Raw genomic sequence first — 22,160 nt, 5'->3', positions numbered from 1 at the left:
ACATCCCCAGGTGAGCAAAACCATGGGTCTAAATGTTAGCTTCCACCACAACCATCACTCACAAGGCAAGTATTGTGAAGGGCCAGCCCACACCCACCCAGTTCCCAAGTCTTTCAAATGTATTCAGCAAATATGTATTGAGTACCTACCACACGCCAGTCACTGTTCTAGAAACTGGGGAGATATTCGTGAACAAAAGGAAGATCCTTTGCTCTCATGGAGCTTACATTGACTCCAGGGGAAGAGGGACAAACAGACAATAACCAGTAAACGTAAGTTCCTCAGGACACCCAAAAGAGACAGGGTTAGGGTGCATAGAAGTAGGGTGAACGGGAGTCAGGTGTGCTGGAGTTCAAAGGCAGGTTGCAATCGTAGAGTGGTGAAGGGAAGCCTACCGAGAAAAAGACAGCTGAGCAGAGTCCTGAAAGAGCTGAGGGACTGAACCAGGAAAATAAGTGGGGACTCCGGCAGAGCAGAGGCTGAGTCCCCAGGCGGGAGAGTGCCTGGTGTGCTCAAGGAACAGCCAGGATGAGTGGGTGGAACAGGAGGGAGAGTAGGTGAGAGATGAGGGAGGGGTGATGGGGACCGGGTCAGGCCATCAGAAGAACATACTGAAGCCATAGGACGGTTTTGAGCAGAATAGTGACCTGAAGCGATTTGCATATTAGCTCCTCTGGCTACAATGTGGAGAGCAGACCACTTGGGCCCAAGGGAGGAGTCGGGGGCAATGAATCTAATGGCTATTGCATTAATCCAGGCAAGATGATGGTGGCTTGGATAAAGACAGTAACAGTGAAGGTGGTGAAAAGCGGCTGAATTCTGGGTGTATTTAGAATATAAAATCCAAGAATTGTGCCCGAGCCACTGGAAGGAGGGAGCTGCCTTCACGAGAGCTGGGGCCCGCTGCGGAAGGAGCAGGTTCACTGAGCTCAACTGATCTGGTAGATGGCCAAGTGGAGGCTGCTTGTGGACAAGGAAGACAGGCCACTAGAGTTCAGGAGAGAGGTCTGGAAAGGAGTTGCAAATCCAGGAGAGGTCAGCATAAACTGAGACAGGTTGAGATTGTCTAGGGAGTGGTGTAGATGGAGAGGACCACGGGCTGAACCCTGCAGACCCCCAACATTTAGAAATGGAGGAAAGAGGAACCAACAAAGGAGGCGGGGAGGGGGGAGCCAGGGATGTAGGAGGAGACTCCAGAAGTCAGGTCAAGAAAGCGAATCGTGAAAAAGTGATCAGCTCCTCCAAATGCAGCTGTGGACCCAGCAAGATGCAGACTGAGAAGCGAATCAACTGTTCCCCTCCCCCCGCCCCATTCAAAGGAGACACCTGAGCCGCCGGGGCAGCGGGGAATGCGCTGACGCTGGGCTCTAGTTAGACAAAGGCCATCCTGCAGCCCAACTGCTCCCTCCAGCAATCTCCAGCCATCGGCAAGTTCCGTTCAAGGGAAGAGGGCATCCCCAAGGGGTGGGGGCCCCACTGCTGCCAGGCAGAGGAGAGGAGGAAAGGGAGCGTGGTCGGAGGGGATGGACCTTCTTAGCACCACTGGTTCGCACTGGGCAGCTCCCCAATTTTTTTTAGTTATTTATTTAGACTTTTTGGCTGCATCGGGTCTTAGTTGCGGCACGTGGGATCTTTCGTGGCGACGCGTGGGCTTCTCTCTAGTTGTGGCGCGCGGGCTTAGTTGCCCTGTGCCATGTGGGATCTTAGTTCCCCGACCAGGGCTCGAACCCGCGTCCCCTGCATTGGAAGGCCGATTCTTAACCACTGGGCCACTGGGGCTGTCCCACAGCTCTCCAGTTAATAGAGGAGGACAGATCCAGACAGATGGCCCAGCAAAGCTCCAGTCAGGAAGTGAGACTGGACACTGTCTTCTGTGCCCTGCTCTGCCTAGCTGGCAGCACACGTTTCCATGCCCCGTCCCAGGCTCTGCCCTCAGAGCATGCCCCTTGCATCTCAGGCCCTCCCCAGACAGCGGATGGCAGGGTTTCCTTCCAGCAGACTCCATGCCACTCGGCCCCCGCCCCAGCCCTGGATGGCACTGCACATACACAGGAGAAATGTCAGCTGTCCACAGTAGCAGTTCAGACCCTTCCACCCACACTAAATCCTCTCTAAAACATATCAAATTATCTCCATCATTAAATCCAAAATGCCATAAAACAAATTGCATCTCAGCTATTTATCTGGAAATTTCTCTAGTGCTCATTCCCGGCACCCCTGAGTGCTTTAGCATAAGGAGTGGCTCAAGATGAATTGCCATGTCCACTGGCTGGTTACACAGCAACATTCGATGAAAGTTTGATGTTTTGTTGGCCTTTTTTCTGTTAAGCGAAAGCAGTCATTTTCCTCCAAGGTCAGGCCAACGCGTGGAGAGTTCGTCTCAGCTGCTGTGACCGACAAGCAGGTGGCTGTTCTTGAAATGCTGCCCTCTTTATTCAGGGATTCCAGGCTTCTGGGTCACAGGAATTTCCAGCATGTCCCCAGAGACTCCCAGATGCCTGGGCCCACACCAGGTGGAATAAAATCCGAGTTTGGCCTCCCACTGTTTTCTTCTCTTTACAAGATACTTCAAACTGCAACTTCTCAAAAAACCTCAGTGGCTCCTCGCTGCTTAGAGAATGAAGTCCAGCTCCTTCTCTGTTTGTATTCAAGGCCTCTGTCCAGGATCTGACTGTCCAGTTAGGTTCCCTCTACCCACTCCCATTTACACTCCCGCCAGCACTGTCTTACCCCATGGGGCCTTTATCACCCCCTCTTCAGAATCCAAAGGATCCTAACAGGTCCTCCTGGACCACCTCTCTGTCCTCAGATGGACTTTTCTGAGCCAGAGAGACTCCTTATACTTTTCCCCCCGAATACCACGCTCACCTCCTTCCCTCTGGGCTCATGCCGATCTCCTCCCCTGTAATGTCCTAATTTTCTCCCATTCTCAGTGTTTAAAAATCTCCCTATCCTTCAAGGCCCAAGTGAATGCCACCTCCCCCAGGCAGTCCTCCCTGATCACCAGTCCAGCAACAAAGCCTCACCGTCCCTCCTCAACTTCCCATGCATTTTCTTCTAAGCTGTCCCTGTGGTCCCTGTGGTCCTTCTCCAATACTGCCCAGAGTGACGGTTATCTGTGTGTAGTTTTTGTCTCCTCAATTCAACGGCAAACTATTTGAGAGATCGTCAGACCCTATCTTTAAACATAGTGCTTTTTGTTTCTCCAGACAAACCAACTAATCCAGAAAGTTTGCATTGGAGAGAACAACGTGATAGAAGAAGAAATCCACGTGAACAAAAGTGTGCACGAGTGGGCAGGAGGGGGCGGCGGAGGGGGCGGAGCCACCTACGTATTTAAGGTGAGGTCTGGGTGCCAGCTTCCCCAGGGCAGCGCCTTCTCTGTGTCCTGGTGTTGGATCCTCAGGACAGACCTGGGAATGAAGCACCTCGGGTGCTCTTAGCCCCATTTAAAGTTGAGGAAACCGAGGCCCAGAGGGAATATAAGGTTCCCTGTCCGTCCAGGAAAGGACAGGCCCTTCTCATGTTGATATGCCAGCTGGATTTCACCACGCAGACCTTTGCCATCCTGCTTCAGAGTCCCAGAGGGTCCCACTGTGCCCTCCTCTGTCCTAAGGTGGACTTTTCTGATGTCATCGAAAATAGGCAAAGGTTTCCTGCTGGGTCTTCCTGCAGGGACGGTGATGCTGAGGGCTTAATCTTGAAGTTGTGGGGATCAGAGCAGAGACCCCTGAGTGTGCAGAGGAAGGAGAGAGGAAGGAGAGGAGAGAGACCTGCTTCTGCACACCAGCTGCCAGACCCCTGAGGCTAGAGAGGAACTTCAGGAAAGGGGCTGTAGAAACAGCCTCCTCGTATTCAGAAACATTTCTATCTCCTAGTGCTTTTGCTTCACGTACTGAACCTGGACTAATACACGAGCCCGGGGCTGGAGGGGATGGAAGAGCTGATGGGTTGTTGTAACATGAGATCAGGGCCCTCAGACCCCTGAGATGTCACCCACTGCCCAGCAAACACTCGGCCACCTTTAAATTGCTCAGGGGTCTCCAGAGTGGGAACCCCACTCGGCTTCTCAATCTCTGAATGTCTCCCCTGGGCAGATGAAGGATGGAGTGCCAGTGCCCCTGATCATTGCGGCCGGCGGTGGCGGCAGGGCCTACGGAGCCAAGACAGACACGTTCCACCCAGAGAGACTGGAGAATAACTCTTCAGTTCTAGGGCTGAATGGCAATTCCGGAGCCGCAGGTAAACCGCTGCAAGCCCACCCTCTCCCAGAACATTCTCCCGGGACTGTGTGAGCTTCAGCTCGGCCGGGCGCCATCACACACCTGTGGGCACCTTAGTCGCTGGCCCTTGAGATGCTGGGAGCTCTGGATACTGGTACCGGGATCAAGAGAGGAAGGGCAGGCCACACGCTGGGGACCCAGAGGCCCCCTTGCCAGCAAGGGGTTTGGATTTGCAGAAGGTCACTGAGAAAATGAGGCAGGCGGCAGCAGTCTGGCCGCCAACCCAACCGTCCCCGGGTTTTACCAAATGCAACTGGATGAGAGCAGGTGAAAGGAATCTGGGCAGAGTCAGGCCCCCGGGCCCCTGTGGCTTTTCTGTGCTTCCGGGCCCCGGGCTGCCAGTGCACACATCTCCTTGCTGGAAAATCTCTTTCTGGAATCTCCATGGTTGGGCTCTCTGTCTCCTTAATGAGAGCCGGCAACGCAGAAATCGAGGGCAGACACCAAAGGGGATGTGAATTCTCTGATTCCTCCGAAGTCAGCCATTCCTCTTTGTATTTTCTTTTTTCCACAGTCAGATCGAGGGAGGATTTTTGAAGGCATTTAAGATTTGAGATTAATTAAAATAAACACTCAGACTTTCTCTTCAATTGAGAGAGAGCTAGAAGAAAGAGGAGAAGCGGTCACAGCGAGGAATTACCGCAGTGACACAGTGCCCCTTACATCCGTCCAGCATGTAATAAATTACAAAGCACTTCCACATCTATTATACATGTGCTTTTCAAAACAGTCCTGTAGGGTTTTCCAAACATATCATTTCATTTTACAGAAGAGTCAACGAGCTCATTGAAAGTTGGTGGATTTATTTTCTCAAGATGGCCAAACTGTTTCATACTTAATCCGTTTTTTAAAACACTGTTGTTGCTGTTTTTATTTTTACGCCCATCGTTTTCTTTTCCACACATTTGCTTGAAGGCTGCAAGATAGAGTGGGGGTCGGAAACCAACTTAGCTGGGGACTGTGCAGGACGCAAGGGTAGGGTGCTCCGGGCAGGAGGGCAGACCTGGTATCAGGCCCATCTCATCCTAACTTACTCACTAAGCTCGCGGCCCCGAATAGCCAGCAGAGCCCACTTCCGGCTAACGGTGCTGAGGGGCCTTCGCTCCACCACGTGACATCAACCACCTTGACTGGCCCCATACCCACCCTCTGGCTGGCAAAGGGAGGCCAAACACTTGGAGTCCTGTAGCTTCCGAAGCTGACAGAAGGTCCTCACGACTTGTCCAGGACCTCATTTCAGCTCTGCTTGTCTCTGTTCCAGACCCAAGCTTCTTCCTGACCTCAGCCTCATTTCCTAAAACCTGTCTCCCTCTTTCTAGCACCATAGTCATCCCTGTCTGCAGCTTTCCCCACCTAGACGTCCCTCTGCTGCCCCTTCTGGGTCCAGAAGAACCTTGGCCACAAGTTCTCCCAGAGGACCCTTCCGGGCAGGTTAACCCTTACGGTTCCAGCAGACACACGCACAGCTGTTTCTCCTGGTTCCCACCTGCCAGCGTCTGCTGGAGCAGAAAGGGCTTTGGGGTCTTCTGGAGTAAACTGCCTCTTGAAATGCCACACAAAACGATATGGGGAGACAAGGTGGGCGTCCTGGAATTTCCAGGGCCTCAGGAGAGATGTACTGTGGTCTGCCTGTGGCTTTAAGATACAGTTACATTCAACCTAGCTCTGTAAAGAGCATTTCGTTTGCAAGAGTTCAGAGCAGGCCCAGGCGTTGGGAAGCACAGCTCCAGCTGCCGCCACTGTAGCCAGAGCATCACCACCTCCGCCCACAGCTCTCTTTGCTCTTGACCTCGGAGCAGCTCCTTAGAAGCAGGCAGGCAAGACACTGCCTGAGCTTCAGAGCGTGAGGCCTTCTGCCCGTGTGTGTCCTGACTCACAAACGACCAACGATCCCTCCACTTGGCGGTTTGTAAAATATTTCATACACACCCTGTCTTCTTTGATCCTAACATCCACCCCATGAGGTGTCTCATTATCTCCAAGTGACAGGTGAGGAAACCAAGTCTCAGACCGGGGAAGTTCTTGCCTAGCAGACAATTAAAGCACTTTGGGTTATTTGGTGCCTTAATCCAGGGCTCCTGCTAGGAATTTCACTGCCGTGACCTCGGCAGGGTTTTGACAGTTGGTCCCGGTTCTTTGAGATGGGAAGCAGTTAATGAAACGCAGGCCGGGCGCTTCAGGAGTTGGCAGGCATAGAGGGAAGGCAGAGGCAGAGTTTAGCAGTCGTGCAGCCTGTCCCCTCCACCTCCCCCGTCCCTCACCGAGCACACTGCAGGGCTCTTGAGCCAGAGGCCTGACAAGAAGCTGGGGCACGAGGGGCTCCCATCGGGACATGCCCGACTGTGGCCAGAGCAGCTCTCCCTCGGGCAAAGGGCACGCTCGGCCGTGGACTCTGAAGGCCCCAGGCCCCACTGAGGACAGGGCCCCTGGGCACTGGACAGGGGCAAGCACCCCTCGAAGACACAGAGCCCCGCTTCCTTTGCCAGGCCCAGCAGCTGCCCGAACCCAGCCAGCACCCTCACCTAGGCGTTTCTCCGTCTCTTCCCACAGGTGGCGGAGGTGGCTGGAATGATAACACTTCCTTGCTCTGGTCTGGAAAGTCTTTGCTGGAAGGTGCCACCGGAGGACATTCCTGCCCCCAGGCCGTGAAGAAGTGGGGGTGGGAGACCAGAGGGGGTTTCGGAGGGGGTGGAGGGGGGTGCTCCTCAGGTGGAGGAGGCGGAGGATATATAGGTAAAGATGATTCGCGTTCAAGGTGTCACTGCCCTCCCCACTTAGTCCTAGGCACCTCACCTCCCTGTCCGCCCCCTGGCCCCTGCCTGCACGCCCCCGGCCCACCCCCAGTGTGGACAGTAATGTGACCGTGCACGCCTTCCTCCCAGCCCCACCACACGAGCCAGAGGCAGGGTGTTGGCTTCCGAGCCAGCATCCTGCCTCGAGGTTTCGATAGGACAGCATCAAGATCCCGTATGATTCTTGATCTCCCCCAAAGCCAATGATAAAGGGGCTTTGGCTTCCCAGCCTCTTCTCTGGGCCTCCCCCAAGGACGCACTGGCCTGAGAGCCTTGGAGGCCAGACTCCTCTACCCCGTGCCTCCCTTCGGATGGCCAGGCCCGAGTCCTTGCCAAGCCCGCTCCCTGAGGGCCTGGTGTGCAGCTTCTGGCCTCACGGACTCCCCACACTCCCTTTCCTGCCCCAGCCCGCCAGCTTCCAGAAGGGCGCCATTCCCCCTGCTGATGGGTGCTTGTCCTGAGGGCAGCTGCGGGCAGTTCCAGCCCAGCCTTTCAGCAAGCAGCAGGCCCCTGGCCCCTTCTCTCCTCTGGGTTTCAGAGCAGAGCAGAAGAGCCTTCTGAAGCTGAGAAGCATCCCCACAGACTAGGACACAATGCATGCACGCGCTGTGATGTGCTGTCTGTGTTTTGCTTTACGCTGTGTGTGAGATGCTTGTGTTGACCAGATGCTCTTCTTTTCCAAGCCGAGGGTGGGTGGGAGGAGCCCAAGGGGAGGAGCCCAAAGATAACCCAACCCCCACTGAAAGGAGGGACAGGAGCCTAGAGGCACAGGGGCCCATCCCCGCTGCCCCAACCCTGACCGGATGGGACAGGACAGCCGCTCCTCGGTGCTACTGCCCGGCCAGTCCTGGAAGAGGGGCCAAGGGGCCAACCCAGCCCGGGGAGACTAGAACTCTTCCGACTCTTGCTAACACGGACTGCTTCCTGGGGGGGGCCCAGCAGAGTGGTGGAGACCCCCCAGCGGGAGCTGGCCAGGACCTGGAGGAGAAAGTGGCCCACACACCAGGCTTCTACTGAGCCGAGTCCCAAGTGCAGCCCCTGTGCCCTGAGCCTCCTTTCCCTCCCCACCGCCCTGCCCTCGAGGCCCCTCCCTCGAGGCCCCTCCCTGACCCCGCTGCTTGCCCTGCTGATGCGCACGTGTGTCCAGACTTGGGCACCCACCTCTCTGCGTTAAACTCTCCTCTGGTTTGCCACAGGTGGCAATGCAGCCTCAAACAATGACCCCGAGATGGACGGGGAGGATGGGGTTTCCTTCATCAATCCACTGGGCATCCTGTACACCCCGGCTTTAAAAGGTACCCCCTCTGCCAGGTGGCGGAACCAGCTTCCTTAAGCCAGTTCTCCCTCCCAGCTAAAATTCCAGGGCTACTGATGTGAGTCCAGGACACAAAGGTGTGATCGTGGGTCCCTTGCAGGCAAGTCTACTTAGTGGTCATCTCACCAAGTTTCCTGGAAATCAGGATGCGTGGTCTGATTTGGACACAGAAGGAGAAGACTGGCCAGCCCTAGAAAATGCAACAGTAATAGGCCCGGTACCTGTACCAACCTAAGTGACCCTCGTGTGGACCCTCCCACTTGCCTGCCTGTCCTCTGTCTGAGTTCCCCTCACCAGATGTGCTGTGGACTTTCCTGCACAGGCAGCACTCCCAGCGGCAATGGGACGTAGGAGCAGGAACCAGAAAACCCACCCTGACCAGCTAGAGACTGAGCGCAGAGCCTGGGGGTGGGGTGCAGGGCAGCTTCCGCCCGAGGCTGACCCTCCCTCCTTCTCACCAGTGATGGAGGGCCACGGGGAAGTGAATATTAAGCATTACCTGAACTGCAGCCACTGTGAGGTAGATGAGTGCCACCTGGACCCCGAGAGCCACAGGGTCATCTGCTTCTGTGACCACGGGACAGTGCTGGCCGAGGACGGCGTCTCCTGCATAGGTAAGGGGGTGGGGGAGGGAGCCCAGAGCTTGAGCCACAGCTGGTTTCTTTGGTTCTGGGACACCTCAGATGCAGTTTTGTAAACTTCCTGACACCCCTGTCTGCCTCCAGCATCAGTGCTCTGCTGATGGGTAGAGGGACCTGTGTGTGAAAGGTGGGTCACGGCCCAGGAAGGAGTCGCAAGTCACCTAGTCCCACCCCTAATCCCGGATGTGACCCCCACATCCCCACCAGGGGACCGGCCCATCTCCACTGGACACCCCAGCGCCAGGGACCTCAGTACTCTTAAGGCACAGCGTCCCATCGGGGAGTCACAGCGCCAGACCCATTCCTTCCAGCTTCCACTCCTGGGCTCCCTGCTCACAGTGGCCCTTCAGGCATGGCATCTGAATACAGCGCTGCCGTCCTCCCCCTCAAGTCTTCTCCACATTAAATAACCCGTTTATTTCCATCCATTCATGTGGGACACAGGTTTATGCCTCCTTCCCATCCTGGTGTTCCAGTTGTCAACGTCCCTTTTGAAATGCAGTGTCCAGGCCCAGGCACGGTGCCTCGGTGTGGTCGATGCCAGCATGCACCCGGGCCCTCCCTCCCATGCGCTGGGCCCGGTGCGCTCGTGGACAGAGAATCAATTCAGCCTCTACAGTCTAACTGACCGGGACACTCTGTCGCTGGGTCGTACTGAGCTTGTAGTCATCTAAGGCGCCTGAATCTCTTCTACAGCCGCTGCTGGCTCACCTTTCATCCTCATCCTGTCATGCACATTTGATGTTTTGGATCAATGTCCAGATTTTGATATTTATCCCTTTCACATATTCCCTCCCCACGAAAGCTACTGTTGAAAGTTGTAAAACCAGGACAAACCTGCTTCATGCCCTGGTCCTCTGAAAAGGATGGTGGTCCAGGTGTCCAAGGCCGGGGAGGGTCTTTCTGACTTGGGGCCAGCTCAGAGGAGAATCCGTGTGGTCATTGGTGCCCCGTGGGGACCTGTCTTACAGTGTCGCCCACCCCGGAGCCCCACCTGCCACTCTCGCTGATCCTGTCCGTCGTGACCTCTGCCCTCGTGGCCGCCCTCGTCCTGGCTTTCTCCGGCATCATGATCGGTGAGTGTCCCAGAGCCCCAGCACTTCCAAAGCGGGGCAGGGAAGGCAGATCTGGCAGAACGGGATAGCATCTCAGGCTGTGCCATGGATGCTGAGGTTTCACTCTGGGTGGGTAGTGATGAGGGCAGCCCGCATCAAGCCAAAACAGAAGGCCCCCTCACTCCACCCCCCTGCACATCCCTGGTTCCTAGGAGCCCATGATTCTGAACCTCAGCCCTGTGCATAGCCTCCTGGTTGCTCAAGGAGGGGGCACTCTTCAGAGCGCTAAAGGTCAGCCCCACCCCAGGCCTCCCTTTCAGCTCTCATCAGACCTGGGCTTCTTCTAGTCTGGCTAACTTCCTGTGTCACGCCTCCAGCCCGCCCTTCCCCACTCCATGCAGAGAATGCAGAGCTGGTTTCTGAGTGTTTCCAATTAGGCCAGTGAGCCAAGGGGTGCTGACCTGCAGGTCGCAGAGGGCCCTGCATGGTCCAGCCAGGCTCTTCCTGCTGGAAATGCCCGGGACAGGTGGGCAGGGACCTGAGGGGAAGCAGAAGGAAAGGCTCAGCTCCGGACAGCACTTTCAGGCCAGCCGCTCGAGGGCAGGGAATCTGGCGGGGACAGGGAGGTGGCAGCTAATGTGATCCCCACGATGCCATCCTGCAAAGGGCAGGATGACGGGAGCTAACTGGTTGCACGCTTACCACACGGTGGGTGACTGACACATTTTAGTTCACCAGACCCTCAAAGAACCCTATGATCACGGTTGGCATATTTCACAGCGGAGGAACTGAGCGCACAGGAGTTGACTCACTTGCCCCGGCCCCGCCCTGTGAATCACCTGCCATGGAGTCTGCCTTATATATAGAATGTTCTCACACATAGTAGTAACAGTGATAGTGGTCACTTGTACTGGGAAAGCTGTTTAGAACTTTCCAAAACCATTTCTTTCCTTTCTTTCCTCCTTTCTTTCTTCCTTCCTTCCTTCCTTTATTTGTTTATTTTCGTGGCACTGCACAGCTTGTGGGATCTTAGTTTCCTGATCAGGGATTGAACCCACACCCCGGCAGTGAGAGCACCATGTCCTAACCACTGGACCGCCAGGGAATTCCCTCCAAAACCATTTTATGTTGGTGAATTCATTTCATTATCACAAACCTAGGGGACGGGGAGTGGGGCTTTAAGAGACAGGGCAGGAGTTATTGTCCCTGCTTACAGAGAAGGAGACTGAGATCCAAAGAGGTCACTTGTCACTTGTCAGTGTCACAGCTTGTAAGTAACAAAGGCAGAATTAGAACTCAGGCACCAGCTTAGACCCAGTTTAGAGACCTTTCACTCTGTGACGGTCTCCAGCTATGTGGCTTGGCGGTTCTTCAACTGTAGGAAACACAGGTGACCAAGAACCCCAGCTGTACTCTCAAATCCATTGCCATGCTTCCCTCACCCAGCGCCTGGGCAGAGCAGAGCTGCTAAGGCAGGCCGCCTCCTGGAGACATGGGACTCCTCTGACGGCCGACTTTGGATCCAGAACCTAGCAAGAGCCTTGCTGGAACTTCTTTAGACTGAATGGCCATCTAGGGTCTTTGCTCCACCTTCCCTCACCCTGTCCTTCACATGGGGTCAGACTTTCAACACAGTATGGTGGCTTCCCAGCCTTCCTGGGTTCCCTCCCAATTATGTCTCACAGGCATTTCCCCTAATAAAATCCTTGCCTGTTGAATCCTGTCTTGGGTCTGCTTCTCAGAGGACCCAAACTAATGTGCCTCTGCCCCGCATGATACAATAAATGTTTTCCATTCATGTGATTTTAAGCTTTACATTTACTTTCATCTTTCGATTAAAGGTACGCTTTCACATCTGTAATCATTTTGTTCGTATGACTAAGTGTGATGGAAAGATTTAGATCCCTGTGGAGGAGCTGGAGATCCAGGAAGGCTTCCTGGAGGAGGTGGCCTGGCTGCCTGGCCCGGGCCACCTTGCGCTGACCTCCATGTGTCTGCAGTGTACCGCCGGAAGCACCAGGAGCTGCAGGCCATGCAGATGGAGCTGCAGAGCCCCGAGTACAAGCTGAGCAAGCTCCGCACCTCCACCATCATGACCGACTACAACCCCAACTACTGTTTTGCCGGCAAAACCTCCTCCATCAGTGACCTGAAGGAGGTGCCCAGGAAAAACATCACCCTCATCCGGTGAGTGCCCATCACTGTCCTGGGGGGCAGGGTGGGGTGTGGGGGAGGCAGGGAAGGGAGAGCTCCAGGGGGCCGGATGTCATCCCTGCACCACGAATTCCTCCGGCAGCAATAAGCCAGTAGAACCACCACTCGGAGCCCCCCTAGCCCCCCCAGGGAGAGAAGGTTCAGTGTTCAGGGCCATTGGGGGGGTGTTTGCTTGTTCAACACCCCATATACGCATGGAGTTGGTACAATGAGAGGAGGATTAGATGGGAGGAATGGGGCTCTCCTCAAAATCCACCCAAGTGCCCCTCCCCAGGCCTTGCTCCCCTCCCCACTCCCAGCTCCCAGAGCACCCTGTGCACGTGTCTGTCACTCATCAAGCACACTCCAGGGGGTGTCCACCAGCTGTCTATGCCCCTCACCCCCGGCCCCAGGGAGCACAAGCCTCCCTGGCAGGCTTAGCCTTAGTCCCCTCTAGGTCCCTGGCAAATATTAGAGGCTCGGTAAGTGTTCACAGAAGGAATGTCCAGCCAGTGTCCTGAATCCTGGAAGCTTTCTTGCCGGGTAAAGCAATGGAGGCCCAGGACCGACGAGCAAAGCCAGACTGAGGGCATTACCCTCGAGGGTGTGCGTGACCCCCCTGGCTCCCATGTGCGTCCACTAAATGTGCCCCTGTCTCATCTCGCCTTCTCTTTGAACAGGGGTCTGGGCCACGGCGCGTTTGGGGAGGTGTATGAAGGTCAGGTGTCTGGAATGCCCAACGACCCGAGCCCCCTACAAGTGGCTGTAAAGGTAAGAGGCGGCTCCCTTGTGGGCCTGACCTTGGCCAGGGGTCTCTGTAAGTGTGGCTCTCTGCTGAAAGCCTCTGACCTCTGCGGCTCACAGCCTCCTTCTCCTTCCCACCCTCCCTTCTGTGCCCAGACGCTGCCTGAGGTGTGTTCCGAACAGGACGAACTGGATTTCCTCATGGAAGCCCTGATCATCAGGTAACGATACAGGGAGACACCCCACACCACTGCCCCAAGCCTGTGAGGGACACGAGATGTTTCTAACAGGCACATCTCTGAGGGAGACAGGATCGCCCTGCAGCATACCCCTCCCTCTCCAACAGGAGACTCTGTAAATTCTCAGCACGGCTTACCAGAGTGGAACCAGCCCCCAGATGGCTGTCTTAGAAAAAGAATCCAATCGATAGCGCTCCACCTTCAATCCGCATCCCTGTGTCACCAACTGGTTCTTTTCCCCCTTTTCTTAAGAAAGGGGCATGCTGGTTGTTGACAGTAGAAGATACAATCCTCCTCCAGGTATCTCTTCCACCAGGTGCTTCGCCAACCCCAGCTCTCAGCTCTCATGTAAAGGAGATGGGCCTCCAAGTGATAGAAGGCGCCCACCCTGGTCCACCCAGCTGGCCTGACCCTTCAATTGGTGGATCTGGGGCCCCCCACTGGGAGTCTCAGTGGCCGGGGCTCTGACAGCAGATGTTGGACCTTGAGATCTGGCCAGGCTCATGGCCTCCTGGTGCACTGGGGAACCTCAAACATCCCGAAGGCTGGGGCAGCCCGAGGTCTCCCCTTGACAGAAGTGGAACGAGTCCAGAGCAGCATGTGTGGTGCCCTGGGTCCATAGGAGGATAACAGCAGGCTCAGCTCCCGCTTTAAAAATGACGTACTTTCTGACTGAGCATGTAGTGTGTGATTATTGAGTAAAACCTGGAAAGTAGGAGAGTAGATGGAAGGAGACCCGACTCGCTCCATCTCCGTACTTGGCAGTAACTAAGCAGCATTATATTTGGGTGTACAGCCACCCGGTGTGTCACCTCTGCACGCGTGCGCCCACGTGGAGTTCCCTGGCCCCGCTGCCTCACGTGTCCCAATAGGATCACGTTAGCAAGAAAACCCGAATCTCAGAGCCCCCATGAGGAGTCCACAGTGGGATCCGTGGCCCACTTCCTTGTTCTCTTCCACACACGGTCACCTGGCAGGTCTCACGCAGTCCCTCGGGAAAGCAGTTCCTGCAGCTTCCGCCTGAGGCCTTCCTCTGAAAACCCAAACCCCAAACGTGAATCCCGGCCAGCAGTCCGCGCCCCAGCCTCGAAGCCCTCCTCTCCCCACCCCCGCCCCACCTGCTCACCCAAGTTCCTCCTCACCCCCTCGCCCCCAAGCAAGTTCTTTCAAGCAGGCTGAGCTCCCGCCAGACCTGCCCTCTGGTTCTCCCAGCTGCTCAGCAGCCGGGTTATCCTCTGCTTAGGCCCAGCCTGGGAGCCCTGCTTCCCACATTTACAGAAAGCGTTTACAAAATGTGGCTTCTGAAAGCATAAAGCTGTACCCGGCTTTGCCCACTTAAGGTTTTCCCAGACTCAGCTCAGTTAAATTCGGTTACTCCCCTCTGCTCTGCAGCAAGTTCAACCACCAGAACATCGTGCGCTGTATCGGGGTGAGTCTGCAAGCCCTGCCCCGATTTATCCTGCTGGAGCTCATGGCGGGAGGAGACCTCAAGTCCTTCCTCCGAGAGACGCGCCCTCGCCCGGTGAGTGAGAACCAGCCTTTCCCAGTAGCTGTGCCAGGAGACGGAGCAGGGGGAGGAAGGAGCCAGGGTGGGCAGCCTGGGAAGCAACATACTCAGTGGGACGGAGGGAGTCGGTCCGTGGGCTCGGATCTGGGGGAAAGGCGGGAGAGAGGGGACAGAAGGTGGCTGATGGCTGAGCCCAGCCCCAGGGAGCTTGTGCAAGGCTTGTGCAACAGCTTCTCCAGGCTGTATCTATTTTTATGGCCTGCTGATCGTGGAAAACCAAAACTAGGGACAAGCACAGTGGGGGGACTTTCATGCCGGCTGTGTCACTCACTCAACCAACTGACTTGGGGCAGGTCACTCTGCATCCACCCGTTCTGAACCCCACTGTCCTCATCTCTCAAATGTGGACATCCTGACCTTGTAGTTTTACTATCAAAGTAGAGTGCTGGGGTATTTAGGAAGGTGCTGCATACATGTTATGGTTAAAGGGCTAGAGCTTGGGGGAGTGAAGAAACCTAAGTGACCCACCCACGCCCAGCCCTGCTTGGCCATTAGACAACCTGCTTAGGGCAGCCAGCCCCCTCTAACCTCAGCATCTGCAACGTGAACTCCTCGGGCTAGGCTAGAACATCTCGGACAGAGATCATTTATAAAATACAGCACACTGGGCGAGCCCGGAGTCCAGCTGTCCACTCCTGTCACTGCCGGGGTCTTCAAGAGGCCCGGACCCTGGAAACTGGAGCAGAGCAGACCCCTGAGTTAGGACCTGACTTCCTCTGGTTGCCACTGGACTATGAGAACCACGGGGAAGACTTGTACCCTCCCCACCCCCAGGACAGCAGAGAAAGACCGACAGCCGCTCTGCCACAGCAAGACCAGAACGGAACACTCTCCTCACGGGGACCCCAAGTGGTTGCGGAAACCTCGGAAGGTCACGCCTACTCCAGTCCACGCCTTCACTCAGGCTCAGTTTAGAAACTGCATCCTCAGGAGCCTCCACACCGTTCCCGCAGGCCTCTGGGTGGCCTCTCTCGGCATCTAAGAGGAATCCGCTCTAACGCCTTGAGAAGATGAGTGTATATGCACCTAAGCACACCTGGCAGGAGGAAGGGGGCTGGGGGAGGGGCAGAGAGAACTAGCCCACCTCACGGTAATCCTCGTCTGCATTATCACCCTCCTCCCCGGACTTCTCACGTTTCTCACAATCACCCTATGAAGTAGATGGTACAGATCTCACCCCATTCTGGAGACGGGAAAACAGTGGCTCAGGGTGGTCATGTGACTTGCCGAGGTGCACAGGAAGTGAAAGAGCTGGGGCCAGAGCTCAGGTCTGGTGGATCCTGATTCCATGCTCTCTCCAGCCTGCCGTGCTGTTTATCCAGATGGTCCCCTTCGAGAAGCCCTGAGTGCCAAGGTGAGGGTGGGTCGTTCAGAGCAAATGCCGCCAGCTATGCAGGCATCTCTGCCAGGTCTGGGCACCAGCCTTGGCTTTCCCACCAGCACCCAGCAAGGCCGAGCGGTGCTGGGAAGCAGTGCCTCTGGCAGACGTCAAACAGGGAACACATGGTATCACACTTTGGGCAGAGGCATAGCTCTGGCTTTCCCACTGGAGATTCCTGGGGCTTGAGGACAAGAAAGTATTGTGACCTCCTTGTAAAGGGAATCTGGGAACCCTTCACTTGGCAAGTCCGAGGACTTGCAGGCAAAGGTATCTCTCTCCCTTGACGATGAAAGAGGATTTGAATGTTGTCTCAAAGAACGAAGCACCAGCAAGGAAAAGCAGGTCACTGATATCTCCCACCACCTCCAGCCCCAGTGCCACCCCAAGGAGGCTCAGAGCGGGAGCCTGTTGCCGAGTTCCGACCTCTAGCTGCAGGCACCACCCGAGGGATGCCCACAGCCAGCAGAAGGTCGACTCCGCTCGGGAGAGCCGCTTCTAAGGGTCGGGATCCCCCCCACCAAATCTGCCCGTTAACCCTTGACCCTGCTCTTCTGTGTGGCTCTCCCTGCCAACCGTGCCCCCAGGTCTTGGTAGCACCCCAGTCCTCCTCCTTACCCCTTTACACACCCACTCGTCTCAGGTGAGCTGGTCGTTCCTGAGGTACTGCCCACGATGGGTGATTTAAAACGTCGGATCGCAGCCTCCAGAGTGACCCCGTGTAAATGTGTTTGTAGCAGCAACTTCCGGCCGTGGGTGGAAGGGGTGGGGAGGTGGGGAGGAGGTTGCTAGGTGTCCTGCATGATTCTCAGAACCACCAAGTCCAGCTTAGTGGAGTGGGGGTCAGGTTGACTGTGAGAAAGGAGCGCGATTTAGAAGTGGACCGAGGGGGCTAATATCAGCAAATCCTACATATGACGAAGAAGGGAGGGGCTGGCTGATGGACATCAGGGCCGGGAGAGATACACGCCCTGAGGAGAGGGTGGGCAGAGTCGTGCCTCCAGCCTGTGGAGCTCACTGGATTCAAAGGCCTGAAGTCCACCTGATTCATTTGTTTGAAGTCCTTGAGTCTCCGGGCTTACCTGATGATGACCTGATGTGTGCAGGCACCCGGCTGGGCACTCAGAGTCACACGAGCACTCTGTACTCACTTCCTGCCATCCCCGGGGCTCAGTGGCTCCATGGACCATCAGGATAGAAGGACATGAAGTAATGATGGATATACAGACTCAGAAGACAGAATGGGTACCTGGGCCAACCATGTCTGTCATGGAAATGAAATTCATGGGTACAGAGGAAAACATCGTTTGGTCCCAGGACCCCACCTCCTCAAGAAGGAAGGACCCTTTTAATGTCAAAATAACTTTGCAGATGCTCTCTTTATTGAACAAATTTTTATTGAGGGTTTAATATATGCCAGATGTAGGCTAGTAGCTGTCTTTTAATATCAGTTGATTCAATCAATAATGACAAAGACCATTAAGGAGTCAGTAATCTCTTTATTCAAGGTGGCGGTCATTGACCGCTATAGTGTCTATAGCTGTTTGGAACATGGTAATCCTGTAGGTAATGGCTCTAGAGAAGAGGCTCAGTACAAGTTGGCTTCTTGGATGTCAGAGGTGAACAGCACAGAGGTGAGAACCTCTGATTGCAACTAATGCTTAGGTTTTCATCTTTGGCTTCAACATTGCCAAATACCAATGCCGCCTCCAAAATGTGTGGAGGGGTATTTTCTCGGCCATGTCAGGAGCCAGGAATATGAGGGCCCAGCACCATTCACATCTCATCACTTTTCAAAATGGATTTTTGCCACGTTTAATATTTTGTGTCCCCTGTCTGCATTCTTTGCTTCTTCCTTTCATCTTTCCCTCTTACCCTCATATGTGTCAATTTTAAAATATAACCCTAGTCTGTTTTTCACTTGGTGAAACAGTTCCTCCCCCATGTCCTGTGACCCTTCATCTCTAAGTGCAGCAGCTACTTAGGGAAGGAACAGATATCAATATTATTCTGTCTTTTATTAGTATATACATTATCCTTTGGAAATAGCCCCTCAGAAACTGCGAGCAAAGAAATTATTCCACTTCAGTGGGCGACTTTTCTCCCATGTAAAAGTAGGATGTTGGTCAAAACAGTGTCCCTGAAGGGAACTCTGGTACCCTGAGGTGCTACACACTCACACACATGCTCAAAAGAATTCCTTGGTCAAGCAAATATCAGAGCCACGCAGACTCCTCTCTTACTGATTCTCAACACACATTAACGTATAGCAAAGACTCTGATAATTTCTGTGATAAAGAAGCCTATTTAACCCAGGAATTCCCATGCCTGTTTGATTGAATTCCATCCCACAGCCTGCTTTGGGAAATACTGGACAAAATTCTCTCTGAGTACTGGGCAGGCTACACCCATAACCATGACTGCCCGAGTTGCCAAAGGAAGTGCCGCATTCAGTGGCAAATAGGGGGAAGAAACCCTGGTTCCAAGTCCTTCTTTGCCCAGGATGGATAGAAATGACACTGAGCACACTGGCTACACTCTGCACTGCTAGTTTTAAGTATAGGTTTTGCCACAGCATCCACACCTCCCCCACCACGTGCGCACACACACACACACACACACACACACACACACACACCCATGGGTTACCGACTGTCTGCTCTGTTCAGACTGATTAGTGGCGCAGTTAATTTGCTCTGAGCAGCCAAAGACAGGGAGCCCAGATAATCCCAGCCCGTGGGTGAATGCATGGGAAGATTTAGTCCCTGTAGCACACCAGACTCATGGAGCATTTGAGACGTCAGTGGTCCTTGCATCCTGAGTGATGGGGGCTAAGACACAAAGAGACCCGGGGGGAGCTAGGACTGGGTCCTCTTTGGCAGGAACAGAAAGCAATTTGAAAGAAAGAGAGAGAAAAGATTGTTCTAATACTATAGCAAGATGGATGCATATTCCCCTTGGAAATATATTACTTTCCTTTTCCCCAGGAAAAGGGAACTGTCTCTCACAGTGCCCAGTACTTCTCAGCCTGACAAGGTCCCGGGAGAAGCCCAACACAAGAGCCATTTCCCAAGACCCCACAGCACCCCCCAGGAGCAGCCCCCTCCATAACTGCAGAGCCCTCTATGAAGCACTCACTATGTGCCTCTGACTGTAGGTGCTCTTAACAATCCAGTGAGGCCTAGAGTGTCATGCTGATTTCACAGACCAGGACACGGTGGCTTGGACAGAGGTAAAGCGGTCAGCCCCAGCTCACACAGCCAATAAGGGACGAGCAGGATGAAGCCCAGCTCAGCTCAACCGAGCACCGAAATGTGCCCTCACGGCATCTGTGTGCTGCATCCGTATTCACTTGGGTACCGTGCGCTGCGCCCATGGCTACTCCGGCCCTTCTTGGACACGCTCTCCCGAGAAACTCAGTTTTAACTCCTAGGATCCTACTTCCCCCAACCCAGATCCTTAAAGCCCAGTTCAGGGCAGTTTCGGCTCCACCCTGTTGACTGTGTGACCTGAACCTCTCTGAGCCCTCAGCCCTCGCATCTTTAATACAGAGGTAACCTCTCTTCCCTACCGACCACACGGGATGTTGCATCAAAGGAGATCATGTCCTGGGACTTGCTCTGTTTCATGTAAGGCACTGCCCAATGGTCCATGGGCAGAGACTATGCCCCTCCCTGAGTCGTCCCCCCCAGAATTGAAGCATATGCCCTAGACAAACGCCTCTCTGCCTCCAGACCCCTGCTGTCTCTCCAAGGAGTCCCGGGGAGGCCCTGGTCTGCGGCCGGCATCTGGGTAAACCCTAGTTCCGCTGTAATCAACCAACGAACCCCCTTGTTCACTGAACCACAGCAGCGAGCTAAGGGTCATGTTGGAGACCATGGAAGGGGACGCTGAAGGCCCTGCCTCGGGTGCCTCGAAGTTTCCTTGGGGACATGGTAAGATAGGCACAGAAGAGCGCAGTGAATGTGACACTGCATGACGACGTGTGGCTGCAGACTCGGAGGTTTAGGAATTTAAAAGACACCAAGGAGGGCACAGCCCTCAGAAAAGACTTCCCGGGGCTCCACCAGGCTGCAAGGAGGCAAAGGCGGGGTGCATCTCGGGGGCAGCGGGGGTGAGGGGACAGCAGCAGCTTTTGCACAAAAGAGAATCATGCAGAAAAGCCGGAGATGGCTCTTCAGCTGCCCATCATTTTCTGGAAGCTTTCCTTTTTCAATCCACTTCAGGTCTAGGTCTTCAGGAAGAAAATTAATTTTTTTTTAATATTTTTAAGCATTTAACTAGAGCATTTCTAAAACAATATTAGCCCCCTTTATTTCCCCACAGGCCTGTTTGTACGTTTGGGGGATTCAAATGTTTATGAAGATTGAGGTGGAAGAATGGGCAGAAAAAATGCAAAGGGGCAGGACGTCTGCCAGTCCCGGTTCCTGTGGTTTAGGGCTCCAACCCCACTCACCTGGGAGCTGCGACCCTGTAAATGTTGCGCCCACCTGTAGAGATGGAGTCTTTGGTCTAGGCTGAGGCCCAGGCATCTGCATTTTTTTAAGCCGCCAGGTGATTTCGAATGTGCAGCCAGGGCTGAGACCCTGGGGGTGGCGCACCTGTGTGGCCTCCTAGCAAAGCATGGAAGTGAGCGTTTCAGATCTTCTCTCCCCCAAGAGCTTCTCATCAGCTGGTCACTTCTGTCTGCCGCAGAATCAGCCCTCCTCCCTGGCCATGCTGGACCTCCTGCACGTGGCTCGGGACATCGCCTGTGGCTGCCAGTATCTAGAGGAAAATCACTTCATCCACCGGTGAGTCTAAGTGGCCTTGCTCTACCCCCACCTTCTGTATGCTTCCCTACATGTCTCAGGGGCCCAGATCGCGCCTTCAGAGCAGAACAATAGGTCTCTCTCCAAAGCTGTTTGGATGGCTCAGCTTTGTCTTTAAGATGGTTATCACTCTACCAGGGCTTCATCTGGCCCATATGTAAAGTGGGATCATAAGACATCCATACCAGCACTGGAGACCCAGATGAGCTATACCTGACCCCCTGCAGGGCCTCCTGCCTGTGTCGAGTCCTAGATCATGTGAACGTTTCCATATCTAGAAAACTGGGCTCCTTAAGGGAAGTTTAAGGAGTTTATATTTTCACATATCTGACTATGAGTAACTCGAAGGCAAGGACCCTGTTTGATTCATCTTCATATCACTGGCACATAGTGGGGCACAATAAATGTTTATTGGATAAATTATTTTTTTCTAAAATACTCTGAAATGAAAAATAATGATTATTTTCTCCACCTCTGTACTTCATTTCTTCTACTCTACTCCTTGTGTTTAAATGGTGTTTGCATTGGCACATCAAGTCCATGTGTAATGCTATAGACATGAGAGATGACGCGTATTTCTTTCCATGTGGCCATTGATGGCTTTCTCAGCAGGCAGCTTGATTCTGAAACCTGAAAAGTCAAATAGATTGTTAGGCTCTTTGCAAAGCTCTTCCTAACCATTTGCTTCTAATTTAGTAAATAACAACCTGGTGAACTAATAAACATTCATTAACCCATCCAAGAGTATAAGACATGTTCCTAATAATTGGAATATGTAATACAACGTAGAAAATGAGAGAATATGTATGAGTTTAGAAATAGAAAAGCGTGTAGGTAGATAACGAGCTATGCTTCCTTCCCTAATAAAAATGGGGAAGTTGAAGGTCAAGAAATACACTGGCCTAGCTTCCCAGACCCATTCCTGAAACAAGGCGAGACGCTCACATCGGCTCATCCTTTGACTGTCACGTCATCACTTTGATCTTCAGATCTTCCTGTTGATTTTCAGCCTTTCCAACTTGCAGATCATTGTGTTTGATAGAAATAACAGAAGTAAAAGGGAAGCCAGGCTCCGTTCTTTCTGTTCTCCTCCAACCCTGCCATTGTTACTCTTGCCCTTTTTAATGTGTACACAACTTTCC

General features: G+C 54.0%; 1 protein-coding gene across 1 annotated transcript in view; it reads left to right on the top strand.

Moving 5' to 3' along the window:
* The window catches only part of ALK (ALK receptor tyrosine kinase), a 742,496-nt gene that overhangs the window by 704,140 nt on the left and 16,196 nt on the right, over window positions 1-22,160 (top strand). The window contains exons 15-25 of the mRNA XM_032653286.1: window positions 3,210-3,341; window positions 4,098-4,242; window positions 6,834-7,016; window positions 8,272-8,370; window positions 8,852-9,004; window positions 10,003-10,107; window positions 12,087-12,273; window positions 12,960-13,050; window positions 13,180-13,244; window positions 14,655-14,784; window positions 20,903-21,000. Of these exons, the coding sequence (XP_032509177.1) occupies window positions 3,210-3,341; window positions 4,098-4,242; window positions 6,834-7,016; window positions 8,272-8,370; window positions 8,852-9,004; window positions 10,003-10,107; window positions 12,087-12,273; window positions 12,960-13,050; window positions 13,180-13,244; window positions 14,655-14,784; window positions 20,903-21,000 (1,388 nt within the window). The remainder of the gene's footprint in view (window positions 1-3,209; window positions 3,342-4,097; window positions 4,243-6,833; window positions 7,017-8,271; window positions 8,371-8,851; window positions 9,005-10,002; window positions 10,108-12,086; window positions 12,274-12,959; window positions 13,051-13,179; window positions 13,245-14,654; window positions 14,785-20,902; window positions 21,001-22,160) is intronic.

The sequence above is a fragment of the Phocoena sinus genome, chromosome 13 (assembly GCF_008692025.1).
Source record: "Phocoena sinus isolate mPhoSin1 chromosome 13, mPhoSin1.pri, whole genome shotgun sequence".
NCBI classification, from domain to species: domain Eukaryota; kingdom Metazoa; phylum Chordata; class Mammalia; order Artiodactyla; family Phocoenidae; genus Phocoena; species Phocoena sinus.
This window is presented reverse-complemented; position numbering and strand designations above follow the sequence as displayed.